A 17,344-nucleotide genomic window follows, 5' to 3' on the forward strand; every position below is an offset into this window, starting at 1 on the left:
ACGCTTGGAAAGTGCAAGTACATTTCCATTCTACTGTGGGTTGAAGCTGTAACCCCTAATTATCTGAGTATTTATACCAGATTTATTACTGATGACTATGACCTCTCCAGTTTGATCAGATATGTAATATGTAGACATACTTTAAAATTGCTGAAAGGGTGGGTGGGCATGTATGTATTGGAGAGTTTTTGAATGGGTTTTATTTTCAATATGTGTAAATAATAATTATGTAATGAGGTCTAATGTACCATACTGATCTCTACTGGTTACGTTTATTGCAGGAATACAACTGCTTTTTAACCTGTTACCTGCAGTGCATAGTGGAAGAAATGAAAGTGTTGAAATTCTGAAGAAAGGCAACTTATTGGGTGTCTCACCAGGTGGAAGTCGAGAAGCATTCTTTAGTGATGAAAACTACAACCTCCTGTGGGGTAATCGCAAAGGCTTTGCTCAAGTGGCCATAGATGCAAAAGTGGTGAGTGGTTTCTTGTGTGTGTGTATATAAATATGTTTAACCCACTGATCATTGTGTGTTACATGCCCATCTCTGTGCCCAAGCCACAAAGAATGTGAGTCTATTACAGCTGCTAGCTACAGAGACTAGCTCTTTAATTGAAGCTTTCAATACTCATGCTTTTCACTCTGGAAGGAGGCCAGTGGCAGGCCAGGGGGTGAGGAGGCAAGTGGTGGGCGCAGAAGTGAGGAGGGACGCAGCCAGCCAGCAGCAGGTCAGGAGGTTTCACAGTGGTCGGGGGTGGGGGAGTGAGGAGGGATGCAGCAAGCCAGCAGCAGGTGAGGAGGTTTCACAGTGATCGGGAAGGGTGTGTTTCTGGCGGTGGTAGTTGAGGAGGGATGTGGTGAGTGATAGGTGGGAGGGTGAGGAGGGACTGTGCGAGCGGCAGCAGGGGGGCCGGGCCTGGGGTCGAGTAGGAGTGGGGCCTGGGGTGGAATGGGGGTGGAGTGTAGGCATGGCTGAGGGTGGAAGAGGCAGGATAGGCAGGTAGCATTCCCCAGGAGAAGCTTCAGCCACCACCCATGATTTTGCTGTGGTTTTGGGAATACCTTTACAAGACCTGAATAAGAGCTCTATGTGGCTCAAAAGCTTGTCTCTCTCACCAACAGAAGTTGGTTCAATAAAAGATATTACCTCGCCCTCCTTGTCTCCTCAATGGAATAAAACAGTTTGTTAATCTTCCCTTAGGTCTGGTCTACACTACAGGCTTACATTAGTATAACTGTGTTGCTCAGGGGTATGGAAAAATCCATCCTAACTCCCTGTGTAGACCTCACTTTGTCAGCAGGAGAGCCTCTCCTGTAGACATAGCTACTGCCTCTTGGGCAGGTGGATTAACTACGCTGTCTCCCATCAGCATAGAGCATCTTCATTAAAGTGCTACCATGGTGCAGCTGGCTTCACCAATGCAGCATTTTAATTGTTGACTTTCCCTTAGATCTTTACCCACGTGTAGTTTGTGATGGGGTCTTTAACTGGGTCCTTGAACTAAACTATTTTTAAAATAGCTTAACTATTTTAAAAAAGAAGTAGAGAAATATGAAAAAGAATATGCAAAAGCTAGCACTAAACTGCAATTAATGATGTTATGGTGCAAGCTACATTCTAGAGAGAGATTATAATTTTACTCAAATAGTCTGTATTCATGCTCCAGAACAGAGTTTATGAATACATACCATAAGAGCGAGTGTGTGCGTCTGTGTATAAAGATATGATGAATAAAGTTGGTATTGACAATATTATTGTATCAAAACATGCCCTTGTGTGGGCTGTTGTAGAAAAAGTGGAGAGCTTCAACATTGAGAATTCTTGTTTTTCCATCTCAAAAATTGAAAGGGTTAGTACTAACAAATTTTTTAATGGAAGGGACTAAAAAATAATTTCTTAAAGGGCCCATTTTTAATTATTTTCTCATTTTATAAATGATCAGATTGGGTTTTCTGAGTTTTCAAGTCAATCTTTAGTCACAGTTACATGCTGTATATTTGGGAATTCTTCCTACAAATCAAACAGGTTGAATCCTTGCTTTAAGTGGAAAACTGAGCAGATGTCCTAGTGTCTGTGTCTCCATAATATAGATTCTATCATGCCCCTACAGGACTGTTGTCCCTAAAATTACTGCCACATAAGAAGTGCAGTGTGGAAGGAGACTTTGAAAATATAATTTGGCATTACCCGAAAATACAGAATTATTGACAGAAAATTGTAAATGATACCAAAAACATTAATGGACTCAGAAAGATAAGTTCTCCCTGCAGGAGGCAGTTTTAGGAATAAACAGTAACAACTTAAACGCAAAATCTCAAAACCTTTCTTAAAAATTTTGGCCCAGATCTTGGGCTGTAACTGATCTGTGCTCAGTGGGTCTCAACATGGGAGGTGCAAAGCTAGATTTGTCACCTTTGCACTCTCCTGATCCTGGGGCTACAGGGCCTTGGTGTTGGTGAAGTTTTGAGGATACTCTATTTAAGTAGGCTGCCCTTGGCCTCAAGGGACCAAAATGGCAACCATGGATCTCCAGGGTGTAGATACCCCCTGGTCATGCTTCCTTTTCCCCAGCTACTTCCCCTCCCCATCCCACCCCGGCGCCCCCAGGGGTTGGAGAAGAAGGTGTAATGAGAGCTAACTGTTGCAAAAGAAGATTGGGCCTGTTTTTTCTAGCAGGCAAATATACTATAGTAAGAACGTGGAAGTTGTGAATCTCCCCGCACCTTGTAGTGACTAAAAGAAAAGGAGTACTTGTGGCACCTTAGAGACTAACAAATTTATTTGAGCATAAGCTTTCGTGAGCTACAACTCACTTCATCGGATGCATTTGGTGGAAACTTTTAGTGACTGGTTATGTACCAGTGGGCATGTGATGGAAATGGAGCATTGGACTTCTAACTTTAAATTTTTGAAAAGATTGTAGATTCCCTTCCCAAAAGAGCAAAGGGGACAGAGTGACTAAATTAGTCCAATTTCCAGTTTAAATAAATTCAATATTATATCACTGGAGTAGAATGAAGAATTCTTCAGGTACATAGTTGTAGAATAGTATGATGTACAATAGTAGGGTGTTATAAGGTGCCTCTTCAGCTACCCAGTGGGCAGTGCTGCCCCGCCTGTTTTCATGGTCTCTGTCAGAAACTCACTTGAGGATTACTTAATCCTCCCACCAGAAATGGGTTATTTGCTTCCAGTTAAGTCAACAGCCTTCTCTGTGCTGCAGCGAGCTCCATGATCAGGGTGCTTCAGTAGCATTTTGTCACATAGGTGTTACAGTATCCAGCAAATGGTATTCTGGCTTATATTTTTTACTGCAGCTTTGTTTGACTAATGAAGAGTAGAGCTGTTATGACAGAAGAAAGGCGAAGAGCAAGATTAATGCACAAATTCAATCTGTCTTGGAAATATGAAATGTGGTCCAGGGAACATCATACTTCCTCTCTGTTTATTAGTCAAATTTCTATAAGCTGTATAGATATGACTTGAAAGAGATACATTTTAAAGAAATAAAAGCAGAAGAAGTCATTTTAGCTGTCTCCACTATGGGCTGCTGCTGCTTCAGAAAAAGAGGAGAGGAAATGGGAGCTGCTATCTGGGACCAGAACTACCAGCAGGAGTGGAACTGGAAGCTGATAAATAGGAGTCCAGCCATCAGTGGTTGAACGGAGCCAAGCAATATTTGCAGGAGAGAGGGCGACAAGATGTTCCACCGTGTGAGAAAAGAAGGTGACCTAATGCCAGAACATAGTCAGGATAAGCGAGAGATTTGGAACAGATGGCATGATGATTAGATTAAATGAAAAGCAAGTTCAGATAGTGTGACTTTAAAAAAAATTAAATAGTTTAAAAATAACTAATTTCCTGATGTTACTTTTCCCTCTGAGCAGTTGTTGTAGGGATGTTGTGCAAGAAATACACTCTCTGTTAACATGTGGTCTACACTATAAAAAAGTTTAAGAACCCTGCTCTAATTCATATCTCTGATAAACCTCTTGGGATGGGAACTGAAGGGGAAGCAAAATTCTATGCCATGCCATGTACATGGTTGGCACTCGATCTATAATAACAATAATGTCACAACATAAGATTTAGGAAGAACCTCTACTTTGACGTGATGTGACCTATACTAGCTCAGTATGTGCTTCAGAGAGACGATGATCTGTATCATATTTGAAGGGAAATAAATTTTCTGAGAAATTACAGCTTCTTAAAGCTATTTAGTATTAAAGGCATTAGAAAGGAAACATTCAGTTATGCATGATCATCCTTTCTTGTCCTCTGCCCCAACATTTGCAGGCGTTTCATAGTAAAAACGGGATTCTTAAATTACATAGTCTGTTTTCTATAGGACTTCTGCAAGATTTTGTTACAAAAATAATATATGTTTAGATGATTTTTTTTGACTAACTCACTAGTACTCTGACTTCTTAGGCACTGAAAAAAATTGCTGAACAGACTCATGAAACTGATAATTCTGATATCTGTGGAATTATTTTTCTGCTTCTAAATGTGATCCTGTCAGTGTTGTTTTGGTGTTCATTGTGATAACAGCAGCATGTGACGGAGGTTCTAAGAAATCTCAGAAAATTGAGCCTCACCTGGTACATAGGTAGCTGTAGTTTTTCCTGAAAAACATGCAGCTCCTTTGGAGTTTCTAGTCATGATAACTAATCAGTCCCATTTTGATTTAATGGGGTGGTAAAATGGACTATAACCACATGACATAGATGCAGAATGCCTCTCTACAGAGATCATGATATTTAAAACAAAAATGGAGGTTGAACTTAAAGTCTTACCACTTCTTTTTCCTCATTTCTTAGCCCATCATCCCTTTGTTTACACAGAATATTCGGGAAGGATATAGGATGCTTGGAAATATAGGTAGGATTTACTTCATATGCATCTTTTCAAATTCTTGGAGTTTTTCTTTTATTTATATTTTCAAAATCAACTGTTTCTGAGAAATACTAGTCTTGTGAATTTCTTTCGAATCTGTTGTTCTCTTTTAACTCTAGTAACTGTTTCTTTGTCATGTAAACCAAAGTGCACGTGGGTTATCTAGTCTAAACATGCATTTATTGAACTAAGCATTAATTGTTCTGTACATGGTGAGCCATTTAACCTGATATTGAATATGCAAGAGGTAATGTAAGAGTACATAATTATTTTCAAGATTATGTGTGCTGCATATTGTTTGACTTACTTTATGTAGCCTTTTATCAAACACCCATATCATTTAAAATTTGTTTGTTGCAATCCAGACACCATTGTGATTCAGGGACTCTGCTGACTTCTAAAGGTTCTCTCTCAAAATGTAAACCTCCCCTCCCCTTTTTCTAATTCACAGGGTTTTTTAGGTGGTTCTATGAACATTCTCGATTCCTACTCATTCCTGGATATGGAGGGTTCCCAGTCAAACTTCGCACTTATATTGGAGATCCCATTCCATATGATCCAAATATAACAGCTACGGAACTAGCTGAAAAGGTACGATCGGTGTTCTTTTTGTAATTTCAGGGAGCCTACGGTCTTAATTTAAATGATGTTAGTTAGGTCTGAAGTATTTGACATTAAATTCCATGTCTATTGTTTTTTATGAAGTAAAACTTTCTTACTGTACATCATCCAACTTACATAGTGTACTGTTCTTCAATAACGTATCTCCTGCTGAAATATCATTTTATCCTGATAACACTATCTTATACTATTAGATTTCTCCACAGATTTGTGCATTGTTCTAATCTCATCACCATCCTCCCTGGCCTTCTCCCTCAATACTTTACACCAGAGGTTTCTGAACTGTGTTCCGTGGAGCACTTGCTGTTGGTCGGTGAAGAGTTGGCTAATCACAAGTTCCTGGCTGTGCTCCTTGTTTCCAGATGGTAAACTGTCTTAAAAGAAGCTAAAATACATTGCATTACATTACATTATTTAAACTGACATAAATTAATAACTTTTATAAATGCCCACACAAGGCTCTGGTGCCTAACACATACTTAATATTACAACAAAACCCCAGCAGCATTATAACAATCTTTCAGAGAACTCTCCCAGCCAGCCACCCACAGATTTCCACACATTCGTAGTTCCAGACGGTATACTTCAGCCCCCTCCAAAAACCCATCTAACAGATGTCTGGCAGCTATTTAGAGCAAGTTCTAAAATCTTAGAGCCCTCACAGAGAATGCCCTGCTATCCACTACTCTCTCCCTTCCAATGAAGGGGATTCAGCTTGAGTGCCTCTGGTGACCACAGCTGTGGCATTATGGCACGGGGAGAGAGGCAAATTCTCAGGTAGGCAGGTCACAGGCTATTTAATGCTTCCTAAGTCATAGCCAACACCTTAAACACCTTTCCACCCAGACACCATTACACAAATCCCAGAGCACTGATGTCATGTGTTCCCAGAATGATGCCTTACTCAATCAGAGTTCCACTGTTTTCTGCCCTAGTGTTCCTTTCTGAATGCTTTTAATGTGTAGCTCTAAAGAAAGCGCATTGCAAAAGTCTACTCTTGGGTAATAAGGGTGCAAATGCCAGAGGTGCGTCTTTAAAGGATACAAGGTCCTAATCAGACAAAGAAGGTAAAAAGCTGACTGGGTTACAGCTGTCATATTATTGTCCAACAGCAGCTGAGTGTCTGCAATCACTGCTAAGTTGTAAACCCTGTGAAGATGCACTCCCTCAGTCAAAGAGATGAAATACTTCTGTGAAGTTACTTTTGGATGTAAGCAATCAGCTTAGTTGCCAGTGGGATATTATCTCGATCATCCCTGAAGGGGAAGTGGTCCAGGAAAAAAATTCTCTGATAAGATGTGTCCTACTTTAGGAAAAAGATTGGGAACCTATGTCTTGAACCAAAAAAAAAAAAAAAAAGTCCTGTGTGGCACAAAGTAGGTTGAATTTAGGTATCTTGATTATAATACGTCTCACACTTACACACATCCGCAACAGGTTAGTAAAACACCCCCAACCCTTGATAATTACCAAAGTTGAGTGTGGCTCTCGAGTGGTACAACGGCAGCACATCTGTAGTTGGGGAACACAAGATGCATCCAGAGGGAGAGTCCAGTCCTGGAGAGTCCCTCTACCTCAAACTTTTCCCCCTTATTTATACATTAGTAATAGAATGACATGTCCCTTAAAGCACACTGGTTAAATAAGCAGTTTCAATGGTCAAGCAAGAGGTTCCTTCTGATGATCGATTAACCAGGTGTGGGTTTTTCCAGAGTTCGCAGCCTTGCGGCCCCAATAGACATTCCTGGGGCACATCCTGCTCTTCTAAAATGCATGTATCAGCAACTTCAACCCAATTCTTATCAGGAAGGATATGTGGGGTCAAGCTGCCCTCTCTTTGGCACCCAACCCCCCCCCCCCCCCCGCCTTGGTTAAACTGAGACTGCTGAATGGCCAATTTACAACCTGCTGACTTGGCTGCTTTTAGCAATAAGCCATAGTGGTTTCAGGCACTTTACTGGTTTGCCAAAGTCTCCTTGTACAGGTTCAGGTCCCTTGCCTTTGCCAGTCGTTCTCTGACTGGCAGAGTTGGATGGACCGTCTCACCTTGTTATGCTGGGACCATGTGATGCTTTTGGTCTCCGGATTAGGCAGAAAGCTGAGAGAGGACAGTAGGTAGATGGTGAGGACAGAAAGGGGGACACGAGAGAGGACAGAGTTGGACCTCATGTATCAAGTTGGGGTCCTTGCTGGGGCAATGGTGATGGTTAGGCACAGGGCCGTCCTTAGGGTTTATGGGGCCCTATGCAATATTATTAAACTGGTGCCCCTATGCCCAACCGCAGCCTGGGCTCGCAGCCCGGGGGGGGGGAAGGGGAGGGACGAGGCAGCAAAGGATACCAAGCCGCCCAACCCGCCTCACGGCAGCAGACACTCACAGTTCACAGCAGAGACCCCTGTATCCTCTCCTTCATGCAGAATGCATCATGCCGACGCATTCAGCTCTGTGAATATGGCCCCTGCCTAAGGAGACTGCAGCGCTCACTGAGTGTGCGGGAGCCGACCTGCTCTTACCTGCTGTCATGGGTGGTGGGCGAAGCTGCCGCTTGGTGAGGTTAGCTCCCCAGCCCACCAGTGGCCCCGCCCATACTCCACCCCTGCTCTGCTCCAGGCCCCACTCCACTCTGCTCAGGCCCCTCCCTCTCCCCACTGTCTCTCTCCTCTTCCCTCCCCCTCCCTGATCACCCCCTTCCAGCCAAATCCCTGAACCCAAATGAAGCAAATCACATTTGAAAAAAACACTCTTGTGCAATTTCTTTCTAAAAAAGGTGGAGCCATGTTTTCCACTGCATGCCAGAAGGTGAATACTGGACACACAGAAGGGACCTAATGAAAAGCACTAAATTTGGGAATAAAAATGTCAGTCATGGGTTTTTTGATGTACATTGAAGTTTGTCAGAGATTTATTTGCAAAAACTGTGTAGTAAGGGCAAGTCAGCTGTTGTGCTGAATACACCATTAACTATTATGGAATACATGATGCAGCTCTTCTCTGCTTTATATTTTCTTAATCAGTATTTCTAAGATGATTTTATATTTTAAATGTACTCTTAAGCCTTCATAAGGTAATAATTCCATATTTGACAGGTTTCAGAGTAGTAGCCGTGTTAGTCTGTATTCGCAAAAAGAAAAGGAGTACTTGTGGCACCTTAGAGACTAACAAATTTATTTGAGCATAAGCTTTCGTGAGCTACAGCTCACTTCATCGGATGCATTTGGTGGAAAATACAGTGGGGAGATTTATATACACGTACAGAGAACATGAAACAATGGGTTTTATCATACACACTGTAAGGAGAGTGATCACTTAAGATGAGCCAGCAGCAGCAGCGGGCGGGGGGGAAAGGAGGAAAACCTTTCATGGTGACAAGCAAGGTAGGCCATTTCCAGCAGTTAACAAGAACATCTGAGGAACAGTGGGGGTGGGTGGGTGGGGAGGAGAAATAACATGGGGAAATAGTTTTACTTTGTGTAATGACTCATCCACTCCCAGTCTCTATTCAAGGCTAAGTTAATTGTATCCAGTTTGCAAATTAATACCAATTCAGCAGTCTCTCATTGGAGTCTGTTTTTGAAGTTTTTTTTGTTGAAGGATAGCCACTCTCAGGTCTGTAATCGAGTGACCGGAGAGACTGAAGTGTTCTCCGACTGGTTTTTGAATGTTATAATTCTTGACGTCTGATTTGTGTCCATTTATTCTTTTACATAGAGACTGTCCAGTTTGACCAATGTACATGGTAGAGGGGCATTGCTGGCACATGATGGCATATATCACATTGGTAGATGCGCAGGTGAACGAGCCTCTGATAGTGTGGCTGATGTGATTAGGCCCTATGATAGTGTCCCCTGAATAGATATGTGGACAGAGTTGGCAACGGGCTTTGTTGCAAGGATACGTTCCTGAGGTAGTGGTTCTGTTGTGTGGTGTATGGTTGCTGGTGAGTATTTTCTTCAGGTTGGGGGGCTGTCTGTAAGCAAGGACTGGCCTGTCTCCCAAGATCTGTGAGAGTGATGGGTCGTCCTTCAGGATAGGTTGTAGATCCTTGATGATGCGTTGGAGAGGTTTTAGTTGGGGGCTGAAGGTGATGGCTAGTGGTGTTCTGTTATTTTCTTTGTTGGGCCTGTCCTGTAGTAGGTGACTTCTGGGTACTCTTCTGGCTCTGTCAATCTGTTTCTTCACTTCAGCAGGTGGGTATTGTAGTTGTAAGAACGCGTGATAGAGATCTTGTAGGTGTTTGTCTCTGTCTGAGGGGTTGGAGCAAATGCGGTTATATCGGAGAGCGGTTATATATATATATATATTGGCTGTAGACAATGGATCGTGTGGTGTGATCTGGATGAAAGCTAGAGGAATGTAGGAAGGAATAGCGGTCAGTGGGTTTCCGATATAGGGTGGTGTTTATGTGACCATCGCGTATTAGCACCGTAGTGTCCAGGAAGTGGATCTCTTGTGTGGATTAGTCCAGGCTGAGGTTGATGGTGGGATGGAAATTGTTGAAATCCTGGTGGAATTCCTCAAGGGCTTCATTTCCATGGGTCCAGATGATGAAGATGTCATCATTGTAGCGCAAGTAGAGTAGGCGCATTAGGGGATGAGAGCTGAGGAAGCGTTTTTCTAAGTCAGCCATAAAAATGTTGGCATACTGTGGGGCCATGTGGGTACCCATCGCAGTGCTGCTGATTTGAAGGTATACGTTGTTCCCAAATGTGAAATAGTTATGGGTGAGGACAAAGTCACAAAGTTCAGCCACCAGGTTAGCCGTGACATTATCGGGGATACTGTTCCTGACGGCTTGTAGTCCATCTTTGTGTGGAATGTTGGTGTAGAGGGCTTCTACATCCATAGTGGCCAGGATGGTGTTTTTAGGAAGATCACCAATGGATTGTAGTTTCCTCAGGAACTCAGTGGTGTCTCCAAGATAGCTGGGAGTGCTGGTAACGTAGGGTCTGAGGAGGGAGTCTACACAGCTAGACAATCCTGCTGTCAGGGTGCCAATGCCTGAGATGATGGGGCGTCCAGGATTTCCAGGTTTATGGATCTTGGGTAGCAGATAGAATACCCCAGGTTGGGGTTCTAGGGGTGTGTCTGTGCGGATTTGTTCTTGTGCTTTTTCAGGGAGTTTCTTGAGCAAATGCTGTAGTTTCTTTTGGTAACTCTCAGTGGGATCAGAGGGTAATGGCTTGTAGAAAGTGGTATTGGAGAGCTGCCTAGTAGTCTCTTGTTCATATTCCGACCTATTCATGATGACGACAGCACCTCCTTCGTCATCCTTTTTGATTATGATGTCTGAGTTGTTTCTGAGGCTGTGGATGGTATTGTGTTCTGCATGGCTGAGGTTATGGGGCAAGTGAAGCTGCTTTTCCACAATTTCAGCCCGTGCACATCGGCGGTAGCACTCTATGTAGAAGTCCAGTCTGCTGTTTCGACCTTCATGAGGTGTCCACCCACAATCCTTCTTTTTGTAGTGTTGGTAGGAAGGTCTCTGTGGGTTAATATGTTGGTCAGAGGTGTGTTGGTGTATTCCTTGAACCGGAGACGTCGAAAATAGGATTCTAGGTCACCACAGAACTGTATCATGTTCGTGGGGGTGGAGGGGTAAAAGGAGAGGCCCCGAGAGAGGACAGATTCTTCTGCTGGGTTAAGAGTATAGTTGGATAGATTAACAATATTGCTGGGTGGGTTACGGAAACCCCTGTTGTGGCCCCTTGTGGCATGTAGTAGTTTAGATAGTTTAGTGTCCTTTTTCTTTTGTAGAGAAGCAAAGTGTGTGTTGTAAATGGCTTGTCTAGTTTTTGTAAAGTCCAGCCACGAGGAAGTTTGTGTGGAAGGTTGGTTCTTTATGAGAGTATCCAGTTTTGAGAGCACATTCTTAATCTTTCCCTGTTTGCTGTAGAGGATGTTGATCAGGTGGTTCCGCAGTTTCTTTGAGAGTGTGTGGCACAAGCTGTCAGCATAGTCTGTGTTTGGTATGTAGATTGTAATGGATTTTTTACCTTCAGTCCTTTTGGTATGATGTCCATCTGTTTGCATTTGGAGAGGAAGATGATGTCTGTCTGTATCTGTATCAGTTTTTTCATGAAGTTGATAGATTTCCACTCTATATGGCTAAATTCAGTGCCTTGCATAATGACAGGTTTCAGAGAGGCAGCCGTGTTAGTCTGTATTCGCAAAAAGGAGTACTTGTGGCACCTTAGAGACTAACAAATTTATTTGAGCATAAGCTTTCGTGAGCTACAGCTGAAGTGATGAAGTGAGCTGTAGCTCACGAAAGCTTATGCTCAAATAAATGTAATCTCTAAGGTGCCACAAGTACTCCTTTTCTCTTTGGACAAACAAGTTTACCTTTCTTCTGACTATTTGAGGAACTAGTTTTAAGAGAACCCTCTAGCAAAATCAGTACCTAAGATAGATATAAAATCCTTTGTTATGCCTAACATCTTTAGAAACATATTTTTTAAAGTTGGTGAAATTTCATAAACATGCCTATTGTTATGGAGATCACACAAAGTAAATTAGTGTTCCCTTTTTCTAAAAGCAATGAACATTGCTATGAGCACACTAACCTTCTATGACTGATTAATTTAAAATCATGTCTTTGTTTTAGTGAGTTAAATATGGACCTCCCCCCCCCCCCGCTGCTGGTGATGGCTCATCTTAAGTGATCACTCTCCTTACAGTGTGTATAATAAAACCCATTGTTTCATGTTCTCTGTGTGTGTATATAAATCTCCCCACTGTATTTTACACCAAATGCATCCGATGAAGTGAGCTGTAACTTGCTTGTCCAGCTATCTGTCAGGAAAGGGGTGTTGTCCCTTGGGCTCTCTTCAGCAGCGGTGTGAAGGGAGAAAGGGGTGGACAGAAAGGATAGGAAGATTTTGGAAGCAAGTTTTTTGTATTATAGTAATTAAAATTAAAATGTGTATTTTAGATAAGGTTGATCCTTTGAAGTTTATTTATGTGTCTGAAGATCCAAGCATTTAAGGCTAAAGATGAATATTCAGATAGTGCATCTAAAAATCTATGCAAGGATTTTTTTAGAGATGTGATTTTATCATCTTCAGCAACATACTAATGAAATATTTTTAAAGCAAATTTTAAACTAAGGTCCTGTAGACTAACATGTTCTGAGTAAATATTACAGTAATGCACAACTGTTTTTGTCAGTAAATTCAGAAACTGACAGTATACACCTGGGGGTTGGCAAATGCCTGTTAAATGGGTTCATTATCACTTGAATGACTCTTTAACAGTTTCAGTGTTGTGCTAATCGGTCTGGCAGGCTGTAAGTCTTTTTCACTTTTAAGTTACTAGATCCCCTCCAGAGTAAAAGTCATCAGGCTGCAGCAGCTAGCTGTGGGAGCCTGCAGGAAAGGTCAGAACAGGGATAGGAAGAGGCAGGTGAGTGGATTGTAAGACCCAGGGATGCCCCAAATTTTCGGGTGCGCAGCCACATATGTCTAAGGACAGTCCTGGTTAGGCATCCCCACTGGTATGCCAAGATCCATGTGTCAGATGGAAATCCCCCAGCAGCAGCTGCAGTAGTGCTAATGGTTTTTCCTTTTGTCTCACAAAGTCTCTAAAAGGATCCCAAAAGGGGGGTGATGGGCAGAATAGCCCATTTTGTCCACCAGTTAGGACTAATTTCCAGTCCTAACTGAAGAACCAATTTTGGTCCATTGAGTTCCAGTCCCATTCTCCTCTTGTTTACCAAACATGATGTTAAGTACAGTCCTTGGGTGCTGTCAGTAGATCCTCTCTGTTAAATTCAATCTCCTTTTTCCTTTTCTTAAATAATGTTGTATAGAAAGGGATTGTGACAATTATGAACTTTTACCCACTTTCCATCCGTTAAGCTCATAAGCGGAGAAGGCCCTCTGGGCCCTATTCATTACAACAGAGCAAGGGAAAGGGTTGAGGCTGAATATTCATCAGATTTTAGTCTGAGCAAAATTATTCAGTAGATGAGATTTAACATGTCTGAAAATCCAGGGTTTGTAAACTGCTTAAGGAACTATCCTTTTACATCCTACACCTCCCTTTTTATTTGATGCATATTTTAATGAACGGTAAACATTTAAAAGAGGGGTTGAAAAGGTAGTAGCTGTTTTTGAAGAGGAAAACTGCCTTCTACACCTTGCATCAGAGGTTTTACATCTGAATAGGATTTCCGCAGTGATAGCTTTCTTAAAAAATCTTTACAACTCCAATTGAAAAACTGTGAAACTTAAATATGAAATTATATCGAGTCACTTAGTTTAAGGGCTCAAACCTGCAAATACAAGTGAATAATTTCACTTATATCTGTAGTCCTATTGAAGCGAACGAAATTAATCTCCTGAGTTACGCACACGCCTAAGGGTTTGCAAGATGGAATGGTAGTGAGCTAGTATTTTCATGTCACTTTTGCATATGTAGATCTGGCTGTTTAGTATGCTTGGTTATCACAGGGGAAAATAGACAGGTGTGTGGGAATGAGACTATCCCTCAGCATGGGCTTCATGGGATCTTGTGAAGAATTTACCCTTCCTGCCTTCTCCTCCCCCAACATTTTCCACAGAGTTTTATGTATATCTTTAGCATCCTTGGAAAACTGGAAGAGGATGATTGAGGTGGTGATTCTTGGAATATAAAAGGTTTCCCCCTCTTTCTTTCTCTTAACAGACAAAGATTGCCATTGAAAGGCTAAGAGACAGACACCAAAAACTACCAGGAAGTATACTAAGAGCTCTGTTGGAACGATTTGATAAACATCAGAAAGAAGACTAGTGTATTTAAATATATATGTTGTTGTTAAATATTAAAAACTGTTAGTGTTACTTGTGGGAAGAAAAATTGTAGTTTTCTTAAAAGGACAAGAGACTGCAAATTACATGCATCAAACATTTAGTCACATCACTGCCTTAAAATCTCTCTCTCTCTCTCTCTCTCTCTCTCATCTGGTCTGGCTACTTCAATCCAAATAATAAAAGAAAAGGAAATTAAGAGGATCATTATACTTAGAGAAATTGATTAGAGATTCTTAAACCACATGAGAGCAGACATTATTCTGACATAAAAGTTAGAGCTCATGTAACATTAGGAGCACATTGTGGGAGGTCAATTATACAGGGAATTGACATCAGAAAACTTTTGTGTTTGGTTGTTGATAGGAGAATACAGCCCATGTACAGACCAGATGAGAGAGAGAGAGAGAGAGATTTTGAGACATTATGAGTATAACGCACTTGTAACTATATTTTAATATTTAATAAAGGTGCACATAAATGTATAAAAGGTAAAAAAGTTACGATTTATCAATGTTGCCTTTGCATTAATGTTGAGTGTTTCCCTTACAGTTTTTTCCTTTGAACAAAAAGCCTCTGATTAATTTTAAAAAATTGCAATTGGATTATTGATTGAGGTAAACTATATGTACATATATTTATATCGGAGGTCCTTATGAGCTCTCCAAAAAAATGGTGGTACTTTGGTTAAAACCCAACCATAATAATTAAATAGTGTGATACCACTGTGACACTACACCCCATATTCATCATAGTTGTATGATTGTGATATGATATGTCTTATGAGCTGTCTATGGAAAAGTTATGATTTGCTGAATATGATTATCCTATTTGTGTGCATGTATCATTTTTGTATCTGAAATTACGAGTATTGACTATGTATCTGTATTTCAAATGTGCTTACTCTGGATAACACCCACAACTAGCCTTTCGGGTACAACAATGAAGAAGCTATACAGTGCTGGTGGCTCATCAACAAAGACAATGGACAATGGAAGGCTTCCTGTGACTGTTTCAGCCAGGCTATGAGTAATGGCTGCTATAACTCAGCAAGGCATGGAAGGGCATGTGACTAGACCACATGACACTGAACTCCATTTTGGTACCTGTATTTTTTCACAAACTGGGCTGGGACCTTAGCTCGGAACAAAGGGTTTCCTCCATATGGAGAAACTATATAAGGTGGGGGGTGACATCATGATTTGTCTTCAGTCTCCCGCAGTCCAACACCCGAAAGAAGCTCTGAAAGACAAAGGGTTTGTAATGGGGGAGGGGAACCCAAGCTGCACAGCAATTGTGGTCTGTGCCTTAAGAATCTGCAAGCCTGCTTGTATCATCAGTCAGGGTGAGAAATTGCTAATCTGCATCCTATCTATCTAATACATTAGGTTTAGTTTGTGTTTTTGTTTATTTGCTCGGTAGTCTGTTTGCTATAATGTATAATCACTTAAAATCTATCTTTCTGTAGTTAATAAACTTGTTTTATGCTCTATCTTAACCAGTATGTTTTAAGGGAAGTGTCTGGGGAAAATCTCAGCTCTGTGAACAAAGGCTGTTGCATATCTTTCCCACATCGAGGAGGAAGCAAATATATTAATGAGCTTACATTGTACAAATCCCTGTGCAGTGCAAAATGGTATAATTCTGGGTTTATACTCCAGCTAGAGTGCAAGGCTGGGGAACTGGGAAATTGGCTGTCTGTCCTTGAGTGGCTTAAGTAAAGCACTCAGGTATCTCAATTGGGTGCTTGGTGGCACCTGCTGTCGTGTTGAGTGACAACAGGGCCTGGAGAAGCTGGCTGAATCACCAGCAAAGCAGTGTGAGAGAGGCCTGACCAGCTGGGCAGTTAGGGGGCACAGTGGTTCCCATAGCTCCCAGACTGCACCCCAGAGGTGATAACCTGTCACAACCACTCTTGTTAAAAATAAATTATAATTGAGTATAAAACCTCTGAGTATCTGAAGAAGAAAAGATAAAATGTGTTGTACATAACACACCAGTCAACTATACTTCAGCCTACCATATATGGACAATTGAGTATGCAATTGACTAGAGAGACATTATAAAGACCATTAGCCTGGCCAGGTCTAACTATATATTAAGTATGTACCTTTGGTTTTAAATCTGTCATTGGAATATAGCTGAATTTGGTTCGTGTGAAAGAGCAAATGTATCATTACTGTATACATCTTTCTTAATTAACATGATAGCATCTTATGAGGAATGTGCAGAAGACTCAATGGCTGGGCACAAAAAGTATTCCCCAGTCTGGTACCTTTCAAAATAGGAGATTCCAAAGTCTAGATGGCATTATTGGTTACATTTCAGAATTATTTGGAACTGCAATGTCTATTCAGAAAAGGGGTCAGATGAAAAATATATTTAAAAACCCCCATGTTATCTATTTTGAGCACCAGGCAGTGGAAACCATCTCTAAATGCCTAATTCATAGTATTGAGAGCTAGCTACTAAAAAAAACAATAGTATATTGTGTATAATATGTATAACATTGCTAAGCTGTTTAACCAAACACTAGCAAAACTTGAATAAATTAATTGCAACAAATAAAAAGGTAACAGAAAATCAGGAAGGTAAAGCAATTATTTGTACCATTTATGGGAGTTATATGTTAACTACTATAATCATCTCATTAGGAAACACTGAAAAGGGAAAATTGCTTGACCTTATTAGTGATAAACAATCAGCTAAATGTTGTCCTCTGTGCATAACAAAAGCTGTTAAATTGGCAATGTGTTAAATTGTGTGGACAGATCTCCTTTGTACCATTCATCCGAATCGAGGCACATTTTATTCAAAACAGTTTTGCACAGTGTCTGGTCCCAGGTCAGTTTTTTTTATGGTATCTCTACCAATATTGGATCTTGGACAAAGTGGTTACTGTCCATTCAGTAGGTTATCTGGAAGACAGAATCCACACAAAATAACTGAATTGAGGTCAACTACTGGTGTGTCACACACCAATTCACACCTGCATACCTCTTCACATAGCTTCTTGTGCCAGGTTTGTTTTTGACATCA

General features: G+C 41.2%; 1 protein-coding gene across 2 annotated transcripts in view; it reads left to right on the forward strand.

Moving 5' to 3' along the window:
- LOC119851108 (transmembrane protein 68-like) overlaps positions 1–15,797 on the forward strand; it is a 37,770-nt gene extending 21,973 nt beyond the window's left edge. The window contains exons 4-8 of one of the 2 annotated variants that reach the window (XR_005291138.2): positions 282–475; positions 4,822–4,882; positions 5,349–5,488; positions 5,713–5,883; positions 14,184–14,283. Coding sequence is in view for 1 of the 2 variants with exons in the window: in XM_038390367.2 (XP_038246295.1) it covers positions 282–475; positions 4,822–4,882; positions 5,349–5,488; positions 14,184–14,288 (500 nt within the window). In the remaining variant the exon portion in view is untranslated. Of the gene's footprint in view, positions 1–281; positions 476–4,821; positions 4,883–5,348; positions 5,489–5,712; positions 5,884–14,183 lie in introns of both variants that reach the window. The other variant, XM_038390367.2, reaches the window with a different exon arrangement.
- The last annotated feature ends 1,547 nt before the right edge of the window (positions 15,798–17,344 follow it).

This window comes from Dermochelys coriacea, chromosome 2, assembly GCF_009764565.3.
Source record: "Dermochelys coriacea isolate rDerCor1 chromosome 2, rDerCor1.pri.v4, whole genome shotgun sequence".
Taxonomy (NCBI): domain Eukaryota; kingdom Metazoa; phylum Chordata; order Testudines; family Dermochelyidae; genus Dermochelys; species Dermochelys coriacea.